Source organism: Dromiciops gliroides, chromosome 6, assembly GCF_019393635.1.
Source record: "Dromiciops gliroides isolate mDroGli1 chromosome 6, mDroGli1.pri, whole genome shotgun sequence".
NCBI classification, from domain to species: domain Eukaryota; kingdom Metazoa; phylum Chordata; class Mammalia; order Microbiotheria; family Microbiotheriidae; genus Dromiciops; species Dromiciops gliroides.
Window position 1 is genome coordinate 67,777,182 of NC_057866.1, and position 26,514 is coordinate 67,803,695.

The 26,514-nt window shown below is 35.9% G+C and overlaps 1 protein-coding gene across 2 annotated transcripts in view; it reads right to left on the bottom strand.

Annotated features, from left to right (window-relative positions):
* The window catches only part of TBC1D19 (TBC1 domain family member 19), a 116,164-nt gene that overhangs the window by 32,100 nt on the left and 57,550 nt on the right, over window positions 1-26,514 (bottom strand). For both annotated transcript variants that reach the window (XM_043973484.1, XM_043973483.1), the window contains 3 exons: window positions 21,197-21,259; window positions 5,235-5,319; window positions 920-964 (listed from right to left, as the gene is read on the bottom strand). In XM_043973484.1, coding sequence (XP_043829419.1) covers window positions 920-964; window positions 5,235-5,319; window positions 21,197-21,259 — 193 coding nt within the window. The remainder of the gene's footprint in view (window positions 1-919; window positions 965-5,234; window positions 5,320-21,196; window positions 21,260-26,514) is intronic.

Here is a 26,514-nt window from a genome sequence, read left to right on the forward strand (position 1 = left end):
TTTCTGCTTTGTTTCTAGTCTCCTCTTTCTTTTTTCCCATCAGGCACAGCCTGACTCTTAGAATTTGATCATATATATTCTTTTTTCTAATAATCTTATCTTTAGAAGTCTAATCAGTACTCTGGAATAATCTTATTAGCTCACAAAGTAAATATTTAATTTCTAAAGACTACTTTATTTAATATGTCACTATTGCTATATTTGAGCCCATCTAAATTGAAGCTATTATAATTACTAGCTTAAATCTACATTTTCCCCCAAATTAGAATAAAGGCAAAGCACATCAAATATCAATTAAATATGATAATTAGAGCATGATGCTAATGAAGCCAAGGCCATGACTCTCATGTGCCAGTTACTTTCCACAAAGGAAATATTTTACTTTATGGACATAGAGTACTTTTCATTTGGGTTGGTTATTCTCACAGATAAAAATTGTTTGTCAAATGAATAACTGAGCAAGAGAAGAGGAATGGATCAATGCAAACCTATTACCAGTAATTGGAAAATTAGTTATGCTCTATTATCTCATAGACAGTGAGGTAGAAACATAATCTTGATATATGAATGACTATGGTGTTTGTTTGGTTTTTTGCGGGGCAATGAGGGTTAAGTGACTTGACTATGACTGTGCTTTTTAAATATAACTTAAAATTTTTTTTTTTTTTTTTAGTGAGGCAATTGGGGTTAAGTGACTTGCCCAGGGTCACAGAGCTAGTAAGTGTTAAGTGTCTAAGGCCAGATTTGAACTCAGGTCCTCCTGACTCCAGGGCCTGTGCTCTATCCACTGCGCCACCTAGCTGCCCCCTATGACTGTGCTTTTTAAAAGAAATAAGGATCCAAAGAAGCGTCTTTTTATTTTTAAAACATTGTAATTTTTCTTTTTTTCCACTAGAGGGAGCAACAGCATAATTCTTACCATTTGGTGGATAGAAGACAGCATAGTCTTCCATTCCTAGTTTTCCTATAAGAAGACCACAAAGATATCAATACACCTCAATGCAAAAAACTTTACCTATTTGATTCATATATTCTGTCAATGTAGTAACGGCGCGTGAGTATTTATGCTGTTATTTAACACTAGAATTACTGTGTGTACAGATCTAGCAAACTTTTTAAAATAAAGAATAAATGAACACTTGAAAAGAAATTTTAAAAATAATTAAAACAAGTGATTTTTTCTCTCAACTACTTAAGAAATACAACTTACATATGATCAATATGCTTATTCCGCATCATTTTCATCAATTTATTTATTAAAGTTCCTCAAGCAAAAACTGCATCAGGCAACATTTCTTATTTGAGTTTTGGTGTGATGTACTTCAATGTGGTGAAGCTACATTTCTTAAAAACACTCTAAAAGTCAGATTTCTACCAATACCAAGATATTAAAATGTTACCCCTCTTGACAATGACAACAGAGCCCTAGGAACTCATAAAATCATTGGTAGTGGTTAGAAATATGTCAACAAGTATTGATCAAGTACTTCCCATATGTTTAAGACCGAATGAAAACTATAAAGATGTAGAAAAATTACATGGTATAATTCTTGCCTTAAAGATACTTCAAGGTGGAGACATGAGTAACACAAAAGAAACAATAGTGAACAATGCAATACATTATACAATTAATACTTCAGTGACTTCATGATTTCGCTGATATAGGTAGTCCCTTTGTTGGTGCAACCTGTAACCCATCCAAGCCTTTCATTCTTATCCATACCTTTCCATAATTTCTCTGTAAGGGAGTGTGCCAGTGTCCCAAAGGTTATTCTCTAGGGTTTTTCATATTTTATGGATACTAGTATAGTCATTAGGCGATCCCCCTGGCATCCTTCACTTATCTAGAAGACCTTTTCTGATCATACCTTTCCAGGATGTTATCTTTTATGACATTTCCTACGGATAAGTCATTGTTGATAACATGCTGACATCTGCGTACATGAACCATACATGTCTCTACTGACTTTTGAGTCATTTTTTTGAGGTCATGGTGTTCCACAATAACATTACCAGAAAAATAATGATGTTAAAAATCTGATGTGTGTGTGCATGCATGCATGTATATGCATGTGTGTGTTCGCATCTGTGTGTGTGAGAGACAGAAAGAGAGACAGATAGAGACAGAGAGGGTGGGAGGAAATGCAACATGGAATGATTGAAAGTGCTCTGCAGTTTATTCTGACTCATTCCCTTAGTGAGCTGTATACTAAATAGCAATTAAAGTTGTATCAAATGGTTTATGATATAATTTCAGGTTACTTTGTCTCCCTGGAACTATGACTGCAGGGGGAGGTGAGAGCTAATGGAAGGAACAGGATCACAAATGTGAACAATGTGAGTGAGGGAGAGGCCTGGAAGTGAGAATGAACATAATTTGTTCAAAGAACAAAGAACAGACACTAGCTTGATATGTATGGGGCGTTTGACTTATGAAAGACCTTGAATACCAGGATGAGCTTGAATTTAAGCCGTCAGGTTATAAGAATCTACTATCAATTTTTGAGGAAAGGAGTAACAATGATGAAAATGGTTTTAGGAAGATTAATCTGGAAGGAAGGAAGGAAATAAGCATTTATTAAACATCTACTACATGCCAGGCACTGTGCTAAACACTTTACAAATATTACCTCATTTGATCATTACAACAAGCCTGGGAAGTAGATGCTATTATTATCATCTCCACTTTACAGTTGAAGAAACTGAGGCAGGCATACAAATGCCTTGATCATGGTCACATCAGCTAGTGCCTGAGGCCAGGTTTGAACTCAGGCTCCTCCAGGACTAGTACTCTATCCACTGTACTACCTAGCTATGTCTAGGCATCTGCTCAGAACCAGGATGCTGCATAAAAAGTATAGCTGAGAGAGGTCAGGTTAGAGACCATTACAATGTATGTGAGGGGATGTGGGTCTGAATCAATCCATCAATAAGAATTTATGAAATACCTAATATGTACCAGGCACTAGGCTAGACATTGGAGAGGTAAGTACTAAGGCAAACAGCTTATATTCTATTGGGAATAAACAACATGCACATGTTATGTTTTTTGTATCTCTATACAAAGCAAATGCAAGGTAACCTTGGTGAGAAAGCAACTGGCACCCGGGGGGACCAGGGAAAACCTCATTCGGGGGATAGTTCTTAAGCTGAGTATGGAGAGAAATCAGGGATTCCAAAAGGTAGAGGTGGGGAGGGAGAGCACTTGGGATACAGAGGGGAGTCAATACAGAGGCACAGAGAGAGGAGGTGGAAGGCTGAGTGTAAGCAATGGCAAGGAGGCCAGTGTGACCATAGCCTCGAGTGTTTGGAAGGAAGCAAGAGGCTAGGAATGAGGCTGGAAGGTAGGATGGGGTCAGGTGGTAGAATTGTAAATGCCAAGCAGAGGAGTTCATATTGGAACCTAGAATCACTTAAGTAGGGCAGTGATATGGTCAGAGCTGTCACTTTGGAACAACTCTGGCAGCTCTGGAAGGGAAAGATTAGAGTGGGGAAGAGACCAGAAGAAAGGAGGCCAATTGGAGGGGTGGAAAGAGCACTTGAGTTTTTTCATGGATGTGTTTAGTTTTAAATGCCTACAGGATGTACAGTTTGAAATGCCCAACAGGCCATTCATAATGTGGGAATGAAGTTCAGGAGAGAGACTAGGGTCTGATACACAGATTTCATACATAGATCTGGGAGTCATCTTCATAGAGATGATCATTCAAACCACAGAAACAAATGAGGTCACCGACTGAGAGAGTATATAGAGAGAAGGCCACCCCGGACAAACCCTTGGGGTGCATTAACCGAGTCAAATAGAAGTAAGGGTGAAACCAGAAGCATTTTGGAAGACTAATCAACATCGTGAGTAAAGAAGAATAAACAAAGTCCAAACTGTGTACCTGGAGAACTGGCAAGTGGGACTTATAAAAATAGTTAAGACGCTATGGGGGAGGGGGAAGGATATTATACACACAGTTTTCGAGATAACAAGTATCAGGTGATGGCAAGATTACACATAAAGAATAGCTATCCTGTGGAAAGCTGGGCACACAGGTCACAGGTCAAAATTGGAGACACAGATTGAACAGTTCTTAAAATATAGGGTATAATTTAAATCACAATGGGGGTTGAACTACCTGATAAAAATAAAAATAAAAAGACAAAGTACAGAGCTTAGAGATATGATTGTAATTAGGAGGAAAGAGGAGTCATAAAAAGTAACTGAGAAGATAGTAAGGGCAATAAGGAGAATATAATGCCAAGAGTGGAGAGCTTTAAGGAAGTGGGATTAATACTATCAAATGCAGCAGAGACAGCTGCGAAATCGTACACCCCGCCTTGTTGGAAAGCTGAATAGTGAAAGAGTGGTATACACAGAGCTGAGTGTGTAATAATGAGGATTCCTTTCAGGTATAGGTTACATTAGATAGCCACTGAGTTCCCCCTCTGCTGTGAATCTGTAAGTTAGAAATGTAGCCTGATAAAATGGCTCCAGGTTTTGGACTATAGTCTCCCTATTCCATTTAGGATTTAAATTCTTCAAATAAATTTGTGACAAGAGAGAAATACTAAGAGAGGTGGTGGGAGGAGCATTAAATAGGAAAAGACCAGAATTAAAAAAAATTTTTTTTGTTTAACAGGAAAAAAAGTTTCTGTGGTTTTTAAGTGTATTTCAAGGGCAGAGATTTAATTGAGAGTAAGAAAAGGAATCCATACAATTCTATCTGTTCTATTAAAAGCTAAATAAAAGGACTCATGATGGAAAGAAAAGGCTCTCCAAATCCAGGGGAAAAAAAAAAAGGAACTGTGGAATATGTATGCTGATTGGACCATACTATTTCTTTTGTTTTTGGTGCTGTTGTTTTTCTTTTTTGAGGTTTTTCCTTTTTGCTCTGATTCTTCTAACATGACTAATGCAGAAATATGTTTAATGTTATTATATATATATAAAACCTATACCGGATTACCTGTTGTCTAGGGGATGGGGGAGGGAGAAAAATTTGAAATTGGAAATCTTATCTAAACAAATTTTGAAAACTAAAATAAATTTTTTTAAAAAAATAAAAAAGCTAAATAAGAACTTTAACCATGGTAAAAAAAAAATTCTCATAAGACAAGATAGAATTCTGCAAAAAATGGAAATAATTTTTTGTAAATCTGTACAAGATGTACCAAAAGTTTTAGGGCAATTTTAAGCAATTAAAGTTGTCTTTAAAATGCTCTCTTTATATTCATTACATTTTTACCTCTTATGTATGATTTTGGTGGTGAAGCACTATTGTAGGCAAAGTGTCCTAATACAGATGTATCCCGGGAGAAACACAGTAGTACCTGTGAAGAATAACAGAAAAAGAAAAACTGAAGCACTCTTTTGGAACCAGTTAATTCAATATGCTATTACTGGAAATCATATTTGTGAAACAAAATCCATGCCCTGTACTGGAACACTTATAATAGTTTCCAATAGTCGTGTATGGAAGTGTGGTCAGTAGCCAAGACCAATTTGGTTTTTTTAGATTTACAGAATTGTTTTATTTTTAAATTTGTGGTTTTTGTTGGTATTTGTTTTTACATCACTTTCTAATTTCTTTAAAGTGTTCCTCCAATTTTCCCTAATCAGAAAGATATTCCTTGTAATAAAAAACTAAAAAATGAAGGAAAAGCAGTTCAACCAAACCAACCAGCACATCAACCAAGTCTGAGATTATATGTAATGTTATACCCATAGTCTCCTACTTCCGCAAAGAAGTGAAGGAAGTTTATTTTCTCATCTCTTCTTGGAGGGTCAAGTTTGGTCGTCAGTTTTGGATCTTTCTTATTGTTGTTCTTCCCACTAATACTGTTGTAGTTATTGTATATACTGGTTTCTTGATTCTGTTTTCTTCAGTCTGTATCAGTTCATATATATTTTCCATGCTTGGTTGAATTACCCAGAGAATTTTAAAGCTAGAGGGGACCTTATAGATTTTTCACTGCACACCATCAATGTCATGTGATTTTGAGCAAGACCTATTAATCTTTTCATCTGTTTCATCATCTATAAAATGAAGGGATTGGGCTAGAGAATCTCTAATGCTCCTTCTGGCTCTAGAAATTTATGATTCTATTCTGCCCAACACTTTAATAATGGCAAAAACTCTAGGCTGGTAATAAGTCATCACCAGGGTAAGTCATTTCCTTGATCCTAAACATTTTCCTTATAGATAAAACCTGGGGAAACAGGAGTTGCAAAAACAGAAGTAATTGGAAAAAAAGTTTCAAATAAATTCACTATTAATCCTACAAAAATTAATTGGTTTCACCTACAACAAAAGAATATGACAGTCAAGTCTTCCTATCTTTTCAATTGGTACTACTGAATTACTAAAATTAAGAAGCCCAAATATACTTTGCAATCAACAATAATAGGCAGAATGAAAAAAAAAAGTTACCAGAAATTACTATTGCTCTAACTTTTGGTCAAACCAATCTGCAGAGTCTTTCTCTAAATAGTGACTGAATTAGAGTGACTCAGAAGTGCTGCTTGTTCTAAATTAAGTTCCGTGCAAATGGGCAGTTCTGACTAGTTGGATAGAAAATTACTATAGCTATAGTTTTTAGAACTTCTGCCCCTGTATATAACTAAAGTCACATGAAAACCAAATAAAAAAGGATTAAAAAGGAGAGGGAAAAATACAATGAATATCTTTTATATACAAAGCTTTGAATTTTTGGAGATTTCTATCTGTCCTGACTTCTTTTAGACTGCTTGCCTGGCTACCAACATCATAGTCACCATTCCACCAACTATTGCATGGTAAAATTCAGTGGGAAGAATTAAGTGTTAAGGCACTTGGCAAATCTCAAAGGGACTATAATCCCATATACATTTTAGCCATTTAGGATGTGGTTAGGTTTGCATACATTATTTAGTAAATATTCTTGGTGTAACAGAGAAGTGCTAAACCAGGAGTCAGTTGGGGAGGTGAAGCCCATCTCTGACACTTCTGAGTTTAACTTTTCTAAACTTTGATTTCTTCATTTGTAAAAACCGTGTCAGTTATAATGCCTTCCTGTCTTATGGGACTGTCATGATAAGGCACTATACGTGAGTGATTATTAGCACTAACAACACATTTTATACATTTGAATAGACTTACTTGTGTACCTTTCATATCCCCTACACAAACTAAAAACTCTCTGAGATCAAAGACTTTGTTTGATCCATCTTCTTCTTCTTTATTTCCCTAGCACAGGGCTCTGCACAAAGGAGGCATACAATAAATGAATGCAACCAGAGAATGAATCAGTGAATGAGATACTATAAAAAAAAAATCATAGACATTCTTAGTGAAAAAAGCATTAGGGCTGAAGTCAGAAGACTTGGCTCTGAAATTTATCAGCTGTATAATCATGATCTATTAACTTAAGTTCTCTAGGCCTTAGAGCCTTTACTGTATAACAAAGATAATACTATTTATACTGCCTATGTTCCAGTTGAAAGTCATTTGTAAACCATAAAGCACTATATAGATATAAGCTATTACTACTACCAGACTGAAACTCCTAAAGTACCATTCTTGTACCTCTCCCCTACTAAGAATCTATAATTCAATAGTACTTATTGCATCAAGTCCCAATTTGTCATTCTGGCATTCAAGGCTTTCATTCTGGCTCCACTGATTAATCTAACCATATTTTCTACTCCTCTATCAAATGGTAAAGCCTCAATGAAATTAATAAAATATTTTTCTTACATTCATTTCCTATATTCAATCCTACTCATGTCTTTCCTCATGCTGTTTCTCAACAGTCATTAGCCTCTTAATTCAACTATTCAGTCTGTCCATCCTTCAAAACTTATATAAGTCCTACTTCTTCCAAAAATTTCAGTCCATAGTGATTTCCTTCTTTCCATTATTTCCCTTTACATCTAAGGGCAAATGAGGCACATTCTTTAAACAAGAGTTTTTAAGCTTTTTTGTGTCATTAACACTTAGGCAGTCTGAAGCCTAAAGACCTTTTCTTAGACTGTTCTTAAAGGTATAAAATAAAAAATATATGATTATGAAGGAAATCAATTATTAATGAGTTTGGGTTTTTTTTTTAAAGTTCATGGACCACAGGTTAATAACCCTTGACTTTAGAATATAAGCAGTTGTGGGGAGGGGCAGCTAATGTTAGTTCTAAGAGCCAAAAGGGTTTTTTTTAGCACTAAGTCTCGAAGAGTAGGAGGGCAAACATAGGATAGTACTGTTTTGGGTAAAAATCAAGGTAGGCCTACACAATAATTAAGTTGTTATTCTTATATGGTTTGAGAACTGGTTCTGAAGGACTTTCCAAGGGCATAGTTTCAAAAATATTTTCAGCAACTACAGTATCTTTGAAAAACATGTGTAGACTTATAAGGTAATGACTTCAAAGGGCAATATTCAATCCAACAAATTTCTTGAGTATGTAACTATATGCAGAGTACTATGCTGGGGAGTCTCTGCTTTTACATCTAACTGGGGCAGGGCAGAGGAGAAGTGAGGGGGCTATGATATGTATCACTCTCATCATCTACTGGAGTTAGGATGGAGAAAGAGAAAAAGGCCCAAAATCGATCCTTGGAGGGCACTCATGTTTAAGGGGTGGGAGATAGATGATAATCAAGCAAAGAAAACTGAGGATTAGTCAGATATGTGGAAAGAAAATTATAAAGGAGTAATCCCATAGAAGCCAAAGAAAAGGGAGTGGTTAATGAAAACTGAACTGAAAAACAGTCATTGGATCAGATATTAGTAACCTTATAGAAAACAGTTTGGGTATAGTGGGAGAAAGAGTGCAAGGAGTTGAGAAATAACATGTGAAGAAATGGAAGCAATGCACGTCAACAGTATTTTTGAGGAATTTGGCTACAAAAGGCAAAACAGATATGGGGATGAACTTGAACAATGCAAGGTCAACAATATATTTGAAGGATGATGAAGGTTTGGCATGTTGAAAGACAGTAGTAAAGGAGTGAAGTGGAGAAAGAGAGATTGAAGAGAGAAGGGGAATTATTGATAGGACCACAGGCATCTAAAATCCCAATACCCAAGGGGACAGAAGGCTGTTTGCACACAATCTATAGTTTTCACTTATATGTTACTTTTTTGCACATGAAATGATTTCTGGCCTAAGAAACCAAGGATTCATTTTTTTTTTTTTACCTTTAGATATAGCATTATAGGACATTCATTCCCCCCCCCAAAAAAAAACTTTAATTTAGTATACCTATTTTCTCTGCATGACTTTTGGATACTCCGACATAATACTGGCCTCCTATTAAATCCAGGTTAGATTCCTATTCATCTATTTTCTTGATACTATGTTGATTTTTAATAGGGCAGGAGTAATATTTAATCATAAATTAAGTGTATACACAAACCAAAGGATTTTCCATTCCCTGTCGTTTTCTTAACTAATCATAAACAAGAGGTCTTTGCTTAAATGTACTCTATAATTCTCTGAATATTTTAGCATTTGACTGTGGCCCACCTTGTATTTTTTTTCTGAAATCTTTTCATGTGCATTAGTTTTATCTCTTCAACAATACTGTGACATTGCTGAGGATAAGAACACACTACCAAATCTCATTTATACAGGAGTCAGAATTCTGACAACCTTAACAATCTGCAACACAAACCCAGAAGGGGAAAAAAAGGCCTCTCAGCTTATAGGAAAATAATTGCTACAGCCTTCAGGCCCAATGACTCAGAACTACCTCTTAAGTAAGGTAATTCTTTAAGAGTAGCTATGGGGGACAGCTAGGTGGCACAGTGAGTAGAGAACCAGCCCTGGAGTCAGGAGGACCTGAGTTCAAATCCGGCCTCAGACACTTAACACTTACTAGCTTTGTGACCCTGGGCAAGTCACTTAACCCCCATTGCCCCGCAAAAAAAAAAAAAAAAAAAAAGAGTGACTATGGGATCCTGAGGAAGACTGAAAAGTGAAAAATGACAGTGGAGGGAAGGAGAAGAATCCATTAAAAACAGTTTGATACTGTTTATTATAGGAACATAGAGATCGACAATCTGTAATTACCCAAAAGTCCATCATTACATTAGAACCACGAATGGTCATGCTGCAAGGTACCCTAGAGACCATTTGGTCCATTTACCTCATTTTATAAACGAGGAGACGGGACCAGAGAAGATCAAGCATCTTGGCCCAGATCACGCACCTAGTTATTGGGTAGCGTCTGCTAAAAGCCAGATATCCTCCCCTGGAGTCCAACCTCCTCTCCAGCGAGCCCTGCAGTCCAGCACTGTCATAGTCCTGTCCCGTTCCTGTCTTCATGCCTTTGCATGAGGAGACCCCACGTGCCTGGGATGTATTTGCTCTTTACCTCCACATCTTAGAAGACCTGGAATCCTTAAAAACTCAGGAGTAGGGCCACCCATGAGACCTTTTCTGTTCTCCAGCTAGCGGGGCCTTATTACTTTGTCTCTATTTTGTGTGTGTTCATCTGTGTATTTCTGTTGTCTCATGCAACAGAACATCCGAGTCTTAAGAGGGGAGACTGTTTCATTTTTATCTTTGTATTTTCAGCACTTAGCATAGTATCTGGCACCTAATAGGTGCATGATACTGATTGTTTCATGCTCACAATGATGACCCTGAGTCATCATGGTTAAATTATGCTAAATGCTATTTAATGGTAATGAAATGTATGATACATTTTAGAAAGTGCCAACATTTTCAAAATATGTGTATATGTCATTGAAAGGGTAAGCGTCAGTTATCTAAATAATTCATTTATGTTTAACAATTCATTCTGAATGATGCTGAATAAATGAGGTATTTATATTTGGGGAACATAAATTTAGAGCTAGAATAGACCTGAGAAATCATCTAGTCCCACTTCCTCACTTTGCAAATTAGAAAACTGGAGCCTTTTGGGTATCTACTCACCCTCAACATAACTGTTGTAAAATCCTAAATAGCAGGCTTTTAAAGAACATGGAATTTATGTGAATGACAACTATTATCAGCAATACAGTAATCCAAGACAATCCCAAGGGACTAATGATGCAGTATACTATCTACCTCCAAAGAAAGAAATGATATTGATTGAACACAGACTGAAGCATGCTATTTCTCACTTTCTTTCATTTTTTTCTTTTATTCAAGTGTTCTTACACAAAATAACCAATATGGTAATGTTTTACATAATTGCACGTGTATAACCTATATCTGATTCCTTATTGCCTCAGGGAAGGGGGATGAAAGGAAGGAGGGATAAAATTTAGAATTCAAAACTTTAAATAAAAATATTTATTATTAAAAATTTAAAGACACTGTTGAATTTAAATGAGTGTTTTGGAGAGCAAATATAAGGGATAAAAGTGAAAAGATAAAAGAAAAAAAGAAACAGGAAATGAGAAATTAAAACGGGATTAAGTAAAAAATGGAAACAAATAGTAGGCAAAAGACATGAAGATGTTACCTCATGTCAAACACTGGAACTGTAGAATAACAGAAAGAAAAATTCCAAATAAATTGAACAATACAAAACCTTGCAATTTGTGGCAAATTAAGAAAAAAATTGTCTTTGGGTAGTCTGGATTTTTCAGTTTCCTAGGTTTCTGCTGCAAATATACTGAAGTGGGGAGGGTTTCTACAAACAAGGTTCTGTTAAAATTAACGTGATTTACTGTATTGTAATAAGATTTGGCAGAGTACTTCAGAAAAATTTCTATAACAAATACCAACTTTTAAATTAGCAAGAGCATGGGAAGAGGCAACAGACAGGAACCAGAGGAAGTGCTTTGCTTCTGTTTTTGTTTCCAATCTTGAAAGAGGAGGTATCAACACTATTAGCAGTGGAAGATGTTCAAATTAACCCAAATCAATGAACTTGGTGAAATTTTAGAAATTTAAATCACTGCTGAGTATTTAGAAAAAACTTTTTCAGAGACCTCATTCATTGTATGAAACTATACCTTTTGTTTAAACAATCTCTGATCTCATAGTACATTGTAATTCCTTGGGGGCAGCTGGGTGGTGTAGTGGGTAAAGCACTGGCCCTAGATTCAGGAGGACCTGAGTTCAAATTCGGGCTCAGACACTTGACATTTACTAGCTGTGTGACCCTGGGCAAGTCACTTAACCCCCATTGCCCCACAAAAACAAAAACATTGTAATTCCTCAAGTTAAAGGTTATTTTCTTTAATCATAAGCTAAACTACATATAAAGTACATATCCAATTGCTACGAATGAAAAGATCAAAATATTGGGCATAATAAGCATATAAAAAGTAAGGTTTAGGGGGCAACTAGGTGGCGCAGTGGATAGAGCACCGGCCCTGGAGTCAGGAGTACCTGAGTTCAAAGCTGGCCTCAGACACTTGACACTTAGTAGCTGTGTGACCCCGGGCAATTCACTTAACCCCAATTGCCTCACTTAAAAAAAAAAAAAAGTAAGGTTTGGAATATAATTTGTTTTAAAAAATAGATTATGAAAAGTAATTCTTGGCGTTGGAGGCCATGGAATAAGCCAGGCTATCAGGGAACCATAGCCCATCCAGCTTGCTGCCCCCACCCAAGATTCGGAGAGCAATATCTATCTTACCTTTTCTATTTGCATTCCCAGTTATGGGCATATGTTAAGCATTTAATAAATACTTTTTCATTTGTTCATTCATCTTTCAGAAAATTTATGTTTCTTACTTCTTGGTGCCTTTCTCTAGTCCCCCCATCACTACTAAACTCCTTGAATAATCTGTCAATACTCAATATTGTTACATACTCATTACTCATTCTCTTCTTTAACTTTTACAGAATCTATGCCATTATCCAGAAACTGTTCTCAGATCACTAGTGACATCTTAATTGACAACTTTTTTCAATGCTGCTGATTATTCTTTCTTCTGGATACTTGGTTTCAGACACATCATACTCTTGTTCTACATTTCTAAATACTCCTTCATCTCCTTTGCCGGCTCTTCATCCTTTTTCTTACCAAAAGACCTGTCCTTGGTCTTCTTACCTTCTTATATTTTCTTTGCTTTGACATTCACATTCATTTCCATGATGTGAACTACAACATCTATGTAAATGATTCCTAAATCTTTGAGCTTCACATTTCTAATCTCCTACCACTTAGCATTATATCTAAAGCTGAATAGCCCGCAACTCCCTCAAACTCAGCATCTCCCAAACTGACCTCATTATCTTTCCTGTCTAAATCTCATTTCCCTTTTCACTTTACCATTTCTGTCAGTAGAATTATCATTTAGAAGATTCTCACATTTGTAAGCTTTGGGTCATCCTTCCCTTATCAAGTTCTGCTAGTTCCATCTTCCTAGCATCTCCACCCTTCACTTCTTCTTAATTCACACTGCAACCAACATAGACTAAGATCTCATTATCATGCACTTTACAATAGCAAAAGACCTGGCCTTTCCTGTCTCCTCACTCTCTTAATGGATACAAATCATCTTTCACACCACAGAGTAGGTTTTGTTTTGTTTTTTCTATCAGAGATGAAGTCATTGGGAGACAAAGTAGCCAAGTACACTGAGGTCTAGATCTACTATCAGAAAGACAAAGGTACAAATTGTTTCAAACATTTAAAAATCATGGAGAAGTCATGCAGCCTTGCTCAGTCTTGCTCTTGGTTTCCTCGTCTGTACAAAGAGGATAATAGCAGCACATACCTCAAAGGACCAAATAAAACAATGTCTATAAAATGGTTTGTAAACTTTAGAGTGCCTGCCTGAACAATTATGATTATCATCTTCATGTCACCAGTCTGCTCAGAGGTCTTCAGTGCAGTCTTAATTACCTACTGAGAGAATTCAAACTCCTTGCCTGACAATCTGATACCATGCTACCTTTTTACTGTCTTCCACTATGTGAATCGCTCTCTGCTCTGAATACACACTGTGCTGTTATGTCTCTGGGCCTTTTTTGGTATTGCTCCCTATGCTAGGAATGCCCTCCCTTTCCTTGTCTTCACCCAGATGAATTTCTTTCCAACCTACTACCATATCTAAGAAGTTTTTCATGATTCTCCTGATGACTTCATATAACAATTCATTTTGAAATTCTCTAAAGAACATATTAAACATCACTTATTATACATATGCCAATTAACCCTCACCTAAATTTTGTACCTACCCAATAGACTAGCAGAGTGCTTTGCACAGAGTACATATTTAACCAATATATTATATTACAGTATTTCTTAGAGTGCTGTTAAAATGGAGGGAAAGGAAGATCTGTTTCCTAGAGGGGCAACTCAGTGGTAACCCTAACCTGCCAGTACTTCTGTTGTCCCAGATTCAAAAGAGCAGTGGGGATGCTAGGATGATAATAGTAAAGTGGTAGTCCATGACTGGTGTATCAGGTACATTTGGGTATGCCATATTCTGGTATGAATAACAAGATTATTAATCACTGTTATACTGAATGAAAGGCCAATTACTTTACAGCTATAGATACAAATATAGTTCAACGATAAATCTGTAGAAAAATATTTGCCAATAATATGCATATCTACTTTTGTTGGAAAAAATCTCTTTAATGATGTACCAAGTAAAGATTATCCTTTGGTTGAGTAATAGTTGTTTATGGGTGGCAATGATTTCCTTAATTTTTCACTGGAGCACTTCAGAATTATAAGACATTTAGTATGAAAATAAAAAATACTATACATATAGCATCAACACACTTAAAACTCCATTTTGCTAAAGAATTAAAGAACTATATTTTCTTCAGTGAAATATAACATACTAGGAGAAAGTAAAATTATTTAAGTAGCAAAAATCATATAAGTGAGCAACAGAAAAGACCTAATTAACCTCTTTATTAGTATAGAACTCTTGATAGTTTTTATTTTCTAGCATTATTCCCCAAAAATATTTAGAAAGTTTCAAAGGATTAAGTGTCAGGAATGTTTCCCTGCTCTCTCCTCCTCCCCCAGTACTCAGCACTGTTGTTTGGTCTTGTTGCAAATTTCATAAAGTCCAGTGCTTTGGGTTAAACTGAACATTTAACACTATTGATGGCAGTGTCAGGACTCCCACCTGCAAACTCAGGGGAATATGGGAAACAAAATCCAGAAACAAGAGACTTCTGCTGGTTCCTACTTCTTGCCTGATTTAGAAATTCGATCATCTCTTATCAATGAACCTGTAAGAAAGAAAAAGAGGTGCCAGACCTGGCATGCATTTGGACCTCTGTCAGACTGTGTTCATGGGCAGTAGAACAATGTGAGATGACTTCTTCTGGGCACACGATAACTCCCACTGACACAAAACCCATTGTATTTAAACTCCTCTGTGTTCATTCAGATTTTCTCAGGCCACCAATTCCCCCCAAAAGTAATTTCCAAACTTTAGGCAGCATGTTAACTCTTACAGGAAATCAGAGCCATTTAGTTCCTGGGCAAGCATTTACTAGAAACCTGAAAATGCTAATGTATAAACTACCTAATTTGCTTATTGAATGAAGAGCACTAAGAGGATGTATCTGAACAAGTTTTAAAATTTAGCTTCAATTTAAAACCATTTGATGAAATATATTATTTTTATGACAAGTAAATTACTGCAAACAATAATGAAATATTATGACAGACTACAACTCAAAACTGTCACATTGTAGACACTCAAATATTAAACAACAAATGAAAAATATTAATTTGATAAAATACAGTATTTGATTATTTTGAATATTTATCTTCCAACTTCAATACATCAAAAGATCTGTACTGTCATTGATGTTGGTGCTCTTTCCACTAACAGAGTTCATGCCACTATATATAGTTTCAGTAGCCTCTGTGGTCAAAAGTTTGAAAACATATGGCCATATTATTTTTATCATGAGCGTATTGGGATTTAGAAGGATAGCTCCTCACACAATAGTCAATTGTTGGGCCTACATTTAGTTAAAACCCCAAATATCTTATGATAGTTTATCTTATGCTTTATATGTGGTTACTAAAGAAATTATTAGTTTCCTTATCAGAAATGGAACATAATAAAACTGTTAAATTTGTCAAATTGTTAACAAAGTAATATTAAAAGGCATATATAACAGAATTACAAATATATTTGTATATATACATACAGATATATAAAACTACACGTTGTTATAATATAAATGTAAAAAATAAGAAAAATATCCAACTTTTTTCTCAGTCTTAGTGATAGACTGTGTGAGAATTGGAGTGACGCCCTCTGCTGGAGATATACTGTAGGAAAGCTCTGCCATGAGGAGAAGGCGTCTGAGGACAAGCCATGTGACTTGGAAGGTCAGTTCCTTGGCGTCAGGAAGTGACGTTTGCTTGTGGGTACTGTCTATCAAAGCCAGCCAATTAGCTTGGAGCTGTGTGTGTGTGTTTGGGGGGGGGGGGGGTTGGGCTGTTTCCGTTTTTTGAAGAGAGGCTTCTGGGACGAAGAAGGGGTGAGGGTCTCTCTCTCTCTCTCTTGCACCAGGACCTCATATGGAGTGGACTGGAAACAGTGGCTCCCTTAGATAGATGAAGGAACCATGGCCTCTTTCTCTCTCCTCACCAAATTCTTATGTTCCTTAATAAATGCTTAAAAGTCTAAACTCTTGCTAAAGCTCCTAATTTATTTGTGAACACTCATTAGATTTTTAGACAGTCTAGCTAGAATTATAGACAGCAATTATTTGACTGTCTTACTCCTATCCACAGATGGGAGATGAAACATTCTGAGTCAAAATTTAATTTCACATATAGCCTGACCCATGAAAGTTCAGAGGGGTGATATCACCCACAGAATGGTAAGGAAAAGCAAATATACCTCCATAATTATTGCTAATTTCACATTCAGAATTATGTTAACAGGTATCACTTCTAAATGGAAAGCCTGGTAAATGGTAAATACAAGCTTTCTTCTGTTGTATCAGCTATATTAAATTTCAAATTAAAAAGAGCAGAAATCACATAAATGGTTAACATCTGGTTTTTGATATATAATTTTTTTCTGAGTAAACTATACTAAATATTAACTAAGTAATGAATGATAGAAAAGCAACTTATTTAATAAATTCAATTGAATATAGTTCTACAAAATTCTTAGAGGATAAAGTCATATATTTGAATTAGCCTTTATTTTAGATTAGTTCCTAAAGATTCAGTTCCACATTAATATTTATTTAGTGGCAATTCAACCAAACAAGTCAATATATACATAGGCACTAAAAGTCTAAAAGCTTTAAGGAGTAAAACATGATGCAATGGAAAAGGCATGGAATTTGGAATTATAGGCCCTGAATAAAAATTCCAATTCTTCCCTTTGCTATCTATGAGACCAACCCTGAGCAAATCATTTCACTGCTCTGGGCCTCAGTTTTCTTATCTATAAAATCAATAGCTTGAACTCAATAATTTCCAAGATCCTTTCTAATTCTAAATTTATTATCCTATGATAAATGCAAAAATATAAACTAAAGCACAGTTATTGTCAATAACATGAATTTACTACTTAACCTATGTTTCTTTGCATTACCTATTTTAGTACATATCCTATCTCCCCAGTTAGATTTCCCAACCACAACAGCAGGGGCTGTATTTTAGACTTCTTTGCACCTTTGGTACATAGTACAATGTAGGTAGTACCTGGAACAGATATGGCATTGCAAGCACAGTCAAGTGAGTAAGTCTTTATTAAGCACCTATTATGTGACAGGCACTGTGCTAAACACTGGGGATACAAAAACAGGGAGTAAAAGAGTCTCTTACCTAAAGGAGCGCAGAGTGTAATGGGAGAAAGTTGTACATAAAAATGTTCTATGTACAAACAAAATATATACAGGATGAACTAGAGATAGTTTCAGAGGGAAAAACACTAGCATTAAGGGGGACTAGAAAAGGTTTCTTGCAGAAAGTGGGATTTTATCTGAGGCCTGAAGGAAGTCAAGGAAGGAGGCAAAGACAAGGGAGAAAAGAGTATTCCAGGAATGGCAGGACAGGAGGACAGCCCATGAAAATGCACTGAGTCAGGAGACTAACTCCTGTCAAAGGAGAATGAGGAGGGGAGTAAGGTGTGAGAAGTCTGGAAAAGTCAGAAGGGGACGTGGTTATGACAGACTTTCTAAGCCAAACAGAATTTTGTATTTTATTCTAGAGGCAATATGGAGCCACTGGAGTTTAAAGAACAGGAGAGAGATGTGGTCAGATCACTACTTTAGGAAGATCAATTTGACAGCTGAGTCAGGGGGTGGATGAGAGTGGAGAAAAGATGTGCGGCAGGGACACTAGCCAGAAGTCTAGATGTGAGATGAGGTCCGCACAGGGGTAATGGTGGTATCAGAGGAGAGAAGCCAGGGGGGAGGGGGGGACCTGTTATGAAATGTAGCAAAGGTGGAACTGACAAGATTTGACAGCTGATTGGATATGGGGAGTGAAAGAGAATGATGAGTCAAGAATACCACCCAAGTTACACTAGAGACACAAACGTCGGTACAGATAACCCACTAGGTTTTTGTTTAAATTATTAATTGTAATCCTCATCTACCATGAATCAAAATGTTTAATTATGTGCTATTTTTTTTTTTGCGGGGCAATGGGGGTTAAGTGACTTGCCCAGGGTCACACAGCTAGTAAGTATCAAGTGTCTGAGGCCGGACTTGAACTCAGGTACTCCTGACTCCAGGGCCGGTGCTTTATCCACTGCGCCACCTAGCCGCCCCTATGTACTATTTTTTCTACTTTCATAGTTACTACTCAGCTGTAAGACTCCTTAAAGGAAGAATCATATATTATTTATCTTGGTATGCTGCATAGCTTAACATTGTCCTTTATAAATAAAACGTACTTAATAAATATTGGTTTAACTGAAATAATATGAACTTGATATTCCTGGTGCTTCTAGACCTAAAGGGGAAGAGTTCATCCATTTCAAGATTTTCCAGCTGTTGGGGACAGCAAAACATGCTATTTCTGCTCACTGGCTAACATTTAAACTTTTTCCAATTAACAAGCATTTATGAAATGTTCACAGTGTGTCCAGGTACTAAGCTGGACTCTGGAGACACGATGATGAAAACCAAACAGTCTCTACCCTCAAGGAGCTCATATGGTATCGGAGGAGATAACATCTTTGATGTCAAATAATTTTCCATCATCAAAATACCATTACTGATATTAGCACAAGAAAATTTCTCATGTTGATTAATTTTCTTTAGTTAGTATATTTTTGAGGCAATATGACATGCTAATTTTATATAATATTGTGCTGTATAAGCTTATTGCTATTAATATTCAACTTATAAAATACTCTACCACATTGAGAAACAACCTTTCATGAAGGGACAAATGGGACCCAATAAAATGATAGTAAAACCACTCTAAATCAGCATTCATCAATTATTCTATTTTTTGAGGATAGAAGTTGCAAGCATTAAGAGCTAAAGTCAGGAAAGGCTGAATTATACAATAAAAACATAAGGCTAAATGGCTTCCCTTGGATTAAAACAAACAAACAAAACGCAACTACCTTGACATTAATTAAAAGGTAAATGCACCCAGGGAGAAACTCACTTCTAGCTAGGGGAGAAATTAGAAGTTTCACAGAGGATATGCCATCTGAGTTTGGCCTTGATGATCGGGCAAGGTTATCATCAGGTAGAATCAGATAAGCAAATATGTGGAGATGGGAAAGTGTGTGCACGGAAAAGCTCACCACACAAAGTAGCTGAGGTATTACTGTATGATATCATATGTGAATCACTGACAAACACTAGCTACTTCAGAAAAGTGTATAAAGTACGAATTCTGGAAAGTGTCCTTTATATATCTTCAGCAGAAATTTATTCTTGTTCTAAAGGGATAAGATCAGGAGAAAGAAAATATACACATGAAGCACTACACACAGAAAAACAGGTAAGAAGCAGCATCCTATGATGAATGCCCACTAACGCTAAGACATTCTTTGGTCACAGGAAGGAAGTACAAGGAAGCATGGCCATAGTTACTGGCAAAATTAAAATGTGCTTAAAAGGGGAAAAGTAATTTCTGCTATCTGAGAAGTTATAAAGGTTTCAAAAACAGAAGCTGGGTAATCATGTATTACTGGGAAAGAAGAATTATTAACTTCAAGAGTGTTTTTTCTTAATAGCTGTTACTCTGTGATCAATGCAGCTATGGAAACTCATTTATTTTGCCTTTATCTTATGAAGTAAGTAGCATCTTTACCTCTGATATCTGATTGACATAAAGAAAAGGACAATTGTTTTCAGACTTGAGAGGTTATAACCAGACTGATTTTTAATAAAGACAAAGCAATGATTTTATATTACATTCTTATGAGAAAATAATCAGAAACAAAATATTTTTCTTATTGAGGCTTAAGAGACATTCAATTATATGCAGTCACATCTTAATTAAATAAAAATGATTTCCAAGGTGTTTTTTTTTCTTTATACCTGAAAATAATATTTACTTTTCAAATTTCCCCTCCTGGAGTGTACTAGTAATTACATCTTTCTGAAAGATTCTGATTTAGCAGCATCTTCTTCTATCTTAAAAAATAAATAAATAAACAAACCCACTCTAACAGCTGTGACTAATTTACATCTAATCAAGCAAAAATTGCTATGTGTATTCTACATTACTTCCATGACATTTATGCTGACATCCCAATCAAATTGAAATTAGTAAATTTGCATGTCTAATCTACTTCTACTTTAAAAGAAAAAAACCCATAATCTAGGTAATTCCACATAAAATTAGTTTCTCATTTATGATAAAATGATATTTCAGCAAAGATGAAAATGACCTAGAGATAACCAGTTACAATGTCGTTGCTTGCATAATCAAGTGGTAACAGTGTTTGTCCTATTACTCAATAAGCTATTCTCATGAAGCAATGATTTCTTTAAAGAGCTTTTTTCTAGTCATGAAGTAAATGTTCCCTCTGAGCATTCATTTTAATCACTTGTACCTATAATAATTATTAATATGCTTCTAGTTTCTACCCCCAAGCTCTATTTTGTAATACAAAAAAAAAAAAACAACTCACTTGTGTGGAGACTTTTTTCTTCCAACTAGTCCTTACTAAGAGCAAAAATTTAAACTTGTTCCAAACTGAGAACATTTTATTTGATCATTAAAAAAGCAAGGTTTGGATTTTAGCACTGCAAAATGTTAATGAGAAATATTTCTTAAAGTGGCACAATTTAACTATTAATTGCACCCTGAAAAAGAAAACACTGATTCTTTCGAACTTACCTGATACAAATAATCTTCAAATACAAAATAGTAATCATCATTGCTGGCTGTCAGCTTCACATCCTAGAATTAAAGATAAAATGTACTGAAAAAGCCATAGACCATATATTTTTCTGAACAGGAAAATCATAGTACCAAAGCATCCCCACTACAACAGGTATATATTCAAATAGTATCTGTTATTTCATTCATTCATTTAAGAAACTGCTAATGAGCTAATACCCTCTACCCACGGAGGTGAGCACCTACTCTACAATTTGTTGAGAAGTGAAGTGCCCGAGTCACACAGTAACTAGGTGTAGAAGATAAAATTTGAATCCAAGTCTTCCAGACTCTGAGGTAGGCTCTCTCTATCTGCGGTGCAAAGGTTGCCTCTCACAACAGTATATAAATATATTCAAATATTAGAAACATTTCACTTACCATCAGCGTTTCTTCCAAAATTACTCAGAATCACAAAATCTCAGTATCTTCTGGAGGCATCAATTTGTCCTTGAACAAGGATCTCCTCTACAATATCCCCAGCAAGCCAAGTTTTAGAGACTTCAAGTAAAGGAGAACCTAAGGCAGCCCATTCCCCTTATGAAAAGGTCTGATTGTCAAAGTTTTTTTATGTTAAGGTAAAACCTATCTTGCTACAATTTCTATCTAGTTCTGCCTTCTTGAATCAGGCAGAACAATTCCGCTTTTAAATGACAATAATTCAATCAATGATTCCCCTATTGCTACATGACATTTGCTACACTTGTTATTTTATTTTTACTTTTTGCATATTAAATATGTGTGCCCTTAATAAATGAATGGTCGGTGTCTTTCCTTTTTACAAGTATGGACAGCTTTTTAAAAATGTTTTTTAAATTATTTCAATTCTTGTCTTGAGATTTTTTAGTATTAGCAGAGAATTTAGATTAATCATAATTAAGTTGTTGAAAGAAATGTACTGAAGTCTGGGATTCTGTATTATTCCTTGACACCATTCTCTCTATCTCTGTATTGTAAATGATACACCTTCTGGCTCTAACAACTTCTAGACGGCTTTCACATTACTTTCCCCACAGATGCTGTTTATCCCCTGCCCTAGATTCTTCGCACAAGTGTTTCCTAGGACTCTTCCCTTTAGCCTCTTAGGTTGCTGAACCGTCTTCCAAACTCAGCTCGTGCCTGCCCTGTATGAGGCTTTTCTGATGTCCTCAGCTATCAGCAACTTTGTACTTACTTTAAATATCTTTTCTATTGACTTATTTCTGTACATTATTTTCCCCTATAGAATACAAGTTCCTTGAAGATAGGGACCATTTTATTTTTGTCCCAGTATCCTCTAAGCCTAGAATAATGACTAGTACAAATAGCAGGCCCAGAATAAATCTCCATTGAATTAATGTATTTTAAAACAAAATTATTTTCATGCTTTATGAAATTGAAAAATAAAGAATAAAAATATATCAATGACTATTGCTAAAGTGGATAAAATGTCCCTTTCCTCATACAGTGTTTTTATCTATTTATATATGCCTATATTCTTTATATGGATTTTAAATCTTTGATAGCTGAATAGATCTGTGATCTCACCAACAACATGTGTGCGTATGTATGGGATACCTCCAGCTATGCAGACCGCAACCCACCTTTCCGCCTCCTTATCTATGTAAATTTTGCCCACAAATCCACGATAGTGCTTCCGTCTGACACGTCAGAGGCCTTATTCTAAAACATTTGAAATTACCTAAGTACTAAGGCAGCACCCAGGCTGCCCATCTACTGTGCTCACTCTCCTTCCCCTAAAATAGCATCGCAGAGATAATATCCTTTGGACTACTTCTCAGATGGAAGTCATCAGTGGAGTGTGCCACAGCTCAATAATACCCAACAAACTCATTATTGTGTCATTCACAATTTTGATTTTTAAAAATAAACTATAGGGGCAGCTAGGTGGCTCAGTGGATAGAGCACTGGCCCTGGATTCAGGAGTACCTGAGTTCAAATCCAGCCTCGGACACTTGACACTTACTAGCTGTGTGACCCTGGGCAAGTCACTTAACCCCCATTGCCCCACAAAATAAATAAATAAATAAACTGTAAGGTTTAAAAATCTGAAACCATATAACATTCTAAAAGAACACTGATTGTGAAAAAGTAGAGGTCTTTGATTTAGGAAACAACTAGAGATTATTTGAAATGCTGTGTCATTTCTTTTGGTCTGCTCTCTTAATTCTAGTCAAGAATGTGACAGCTCATCAATGTTTGCCCAGTACATATGAAGTAGTTTTATCAGCTGCCTGTCCAACTACCATACAATAATTTAGATTATAGGCATTCTTCTTTATAGAATGAAAACTTTACAGTGGTTGTAGGTCTTACTTAACTTCTGCAGCATTCTAGTGCCTGATGAAAAAAAAATATGATGCCACCTAAAATTAAGAGGAAATGGAAGATTTCCTCATCTATACTGTGAATAGTGAAAACAAGTATTGATAAATCTACTTGAAGGCCTAATTGGTTTAGCTTCTATTACATAGTATGAGATGTAATTCCCCATTTACAGTTCCCTATTCCTGTCAGAAAAATTTTCACTAGATGCTGTCATAACTTACTGATATAAAAGTTTCCATTGATCAGCTGCTTTCATAATCTCAACCAATAAGTGAAAAGAATGTTTGTTGCTTAAGATTGTATGAACATGGGGCAGCTAGGTGGCACAGTGGATAAAGCACTGGCCTTGGATTCAAGAGGACCTGAGTTCAAATCCAGCCTCAGACACTTGACACTTACTAGCTGTGTGATCCTGGGCAAGTCACTTAACCCTCATTGCCCCGCAAAACAAAAAAACAAAACAAAGATTGTATGAACAAATCAGTTCCTTAATTTCTCATTATTAGTTTCCTATTTTCAACCTAAACCAATGAGAAGTTGATTGTGCCCGTGATTATGTAATTTTTGTGCCTCTTTTAAGTTCCTCCTTACTGACTATAAGAAAGTTCTCAGTCACCATTCAGCATCTGCGGTTTCTGAGGATCCATAGATTCCATTTATTGGCAGTTGCTAGCCTTGCTAATAAATTGATATGCTTGGATTTTATTGCCTTTGACTTTGATTTCAATCTTGACAATATGGAATTTGTCTTCTACCTGTACATAGAACATCTTCCACAGTAATGGCAAGAGTCTTTATTAAGTATATTTCTCTTTCTGATATCATGCTTGATACTGAAGATCAAATATCAGAGGACACTTGATTACATTGGCCTTGAATTGGAGGAACAACAGTTATACTGTGGTATTACCTACCAAGGAATCTAGTATGATATGTAGCCATATTAACATTTTCATGGAAAACAACTTATTGGAAGATAATGTTTAATGCTGAATTTTGCACTAATTAATTTAATGGGGGTTTTTTATGCTCAACAAGGTGAGATCTTGTATGTTCTGAAACTTTGTCACTTACTTTGTCACTTACTCTAAAGAGCTGGTCACTGTGAAAGCCTGATAATTTCCTTCTCATATTTTCATCACGGATATCCTTCATAGTGACCTGTGTGTGAAGATCATCCTCAAAAACATCTTACGGAGATGAGGAAATGGGCTGGTAGTTACTGGTGTCCTCTGAATCGCCTTTCTTTCAGTAGAACGTGGTCTGTTATTTTTTCTGATCACTGGGCTTCTTTCAGATTCCTGAATACCCATCCCTCAATGACCTCAAAACTCTGGCTATCTGTGTTTCTTTTGTGCACATACTTGGTTCAGCTAGTCTTTCTGTTTTTATGTTATTTAAAGTCATTTCTAATCCATCCCTTATCAAGTCAGGGACTGAAATGAAGAGTACAAATGTGGTAGTTTCTGTGTCATTGATGAAGAAAGTTTATCATACAAATATGTTCCATTTTTCATTTATTTGCTTTCTCTCAGCTTCCTCTATAAATGTTCTTTGCATGATATGGTTTAATTGTATCTTATTCCAAATTTTATGAAATTTAATTTTGATCTATGATACTTCTTGCTGTCTCATAAGTATACGGAATCTGCTGTACTCCTTCAATGATTTCATGAATACAGCTGGGAAAATATGGATTCAAATCCAGTCTCTGACACATGTTGGCCATATGACACTGGGTATGTCACTTAACTTTTCAATGATAATTCTCTAAGTCTATAAATTGGGCAGAACAATTGCTGATCTGCAAGGTTGTGGGGCAGGGGTTGCTTCTCAGTTCCCTATACAAACTAAATCACAGGTCCAGACAAATTAGTCAAGTGCTCAATTTGCTCAGCACCTGGCACATGGTGGGGTGCGGGGGAGTTACTTAAAACATTATACATGCATTTATCTTTAGTACCTATGGCATAGGGTCATGGCTCAAATGGGATAATGAAAAAGTTCTTTGCAAACCTTAAAGTACTATATAAATGTCAGTGATTAATATTAGATCATTCTCATTTTTATAAAGTATAAAAGAAGCATTCTGAGACCATTTAGCAAGCAAATAAAATAATTATTTTGTAATTGAAGAAAAAACTCATATAAGCAGGTTCATTGAAAACAGCCTTGGAAAACTTCAGGTAAAGACAAAAGGGATGATATGTATCTCATCCTGTCCCTACATGCTTTTGATGTGTTCTGCTAGGTCTCTGTATCATGAAAGCCATTTGTACCCTGTTGCCTGGAGATTATAAGTATTTGATATGGCAACAATATCTTTGACATGCCATAGGATCCATTCAGAGATCATCCACTTTGGGTTACTTTGTACATATCCAAAGGTATGTACTTTTTATTAGCCTTTACTATTGCTTGAAGTGCTTACTTGTTCCAATCTATTTCTGTATATATGTTTGTTTGTTTTACCAATTTGTCATATGTTCTAAGAAGGTCTATCAATTTCCTTCATCCTTTTTGTTAAGCAAACATTAATCTTCCCATAGAGCAAATCAGATATGTGCAAAGCACTTAGCACAGTACCTGACACACTGTTGTTCAGTCATATTCGATTCTTCATGACCCCGTGGACCATGACGTTCATGGTGTTTTCCTGGCAAAGATATTGGAGTGGTTTGCCATTTCCTTCTCCAGTGGATTAAGGCAAACAGAGGTTAAATGACTTGCCCAGGGATCACAAAGCTAGTGTTTGAGGCTGAATTTGAACTCAGGTCTTCCTGACTTCAGGCCTAGTGTTCTCTCCACTGAGTCATCTAGCTGCCTCTACACATAGTAAGTACTTAATGTTTATTCTCTTCCTTAACTCTCCTTAGGATGATGAGCCTTGTGTTTCATTAATACTATATGGGCTGCTCTGAGGATACTTTCTAAATCTGTTAACAGTA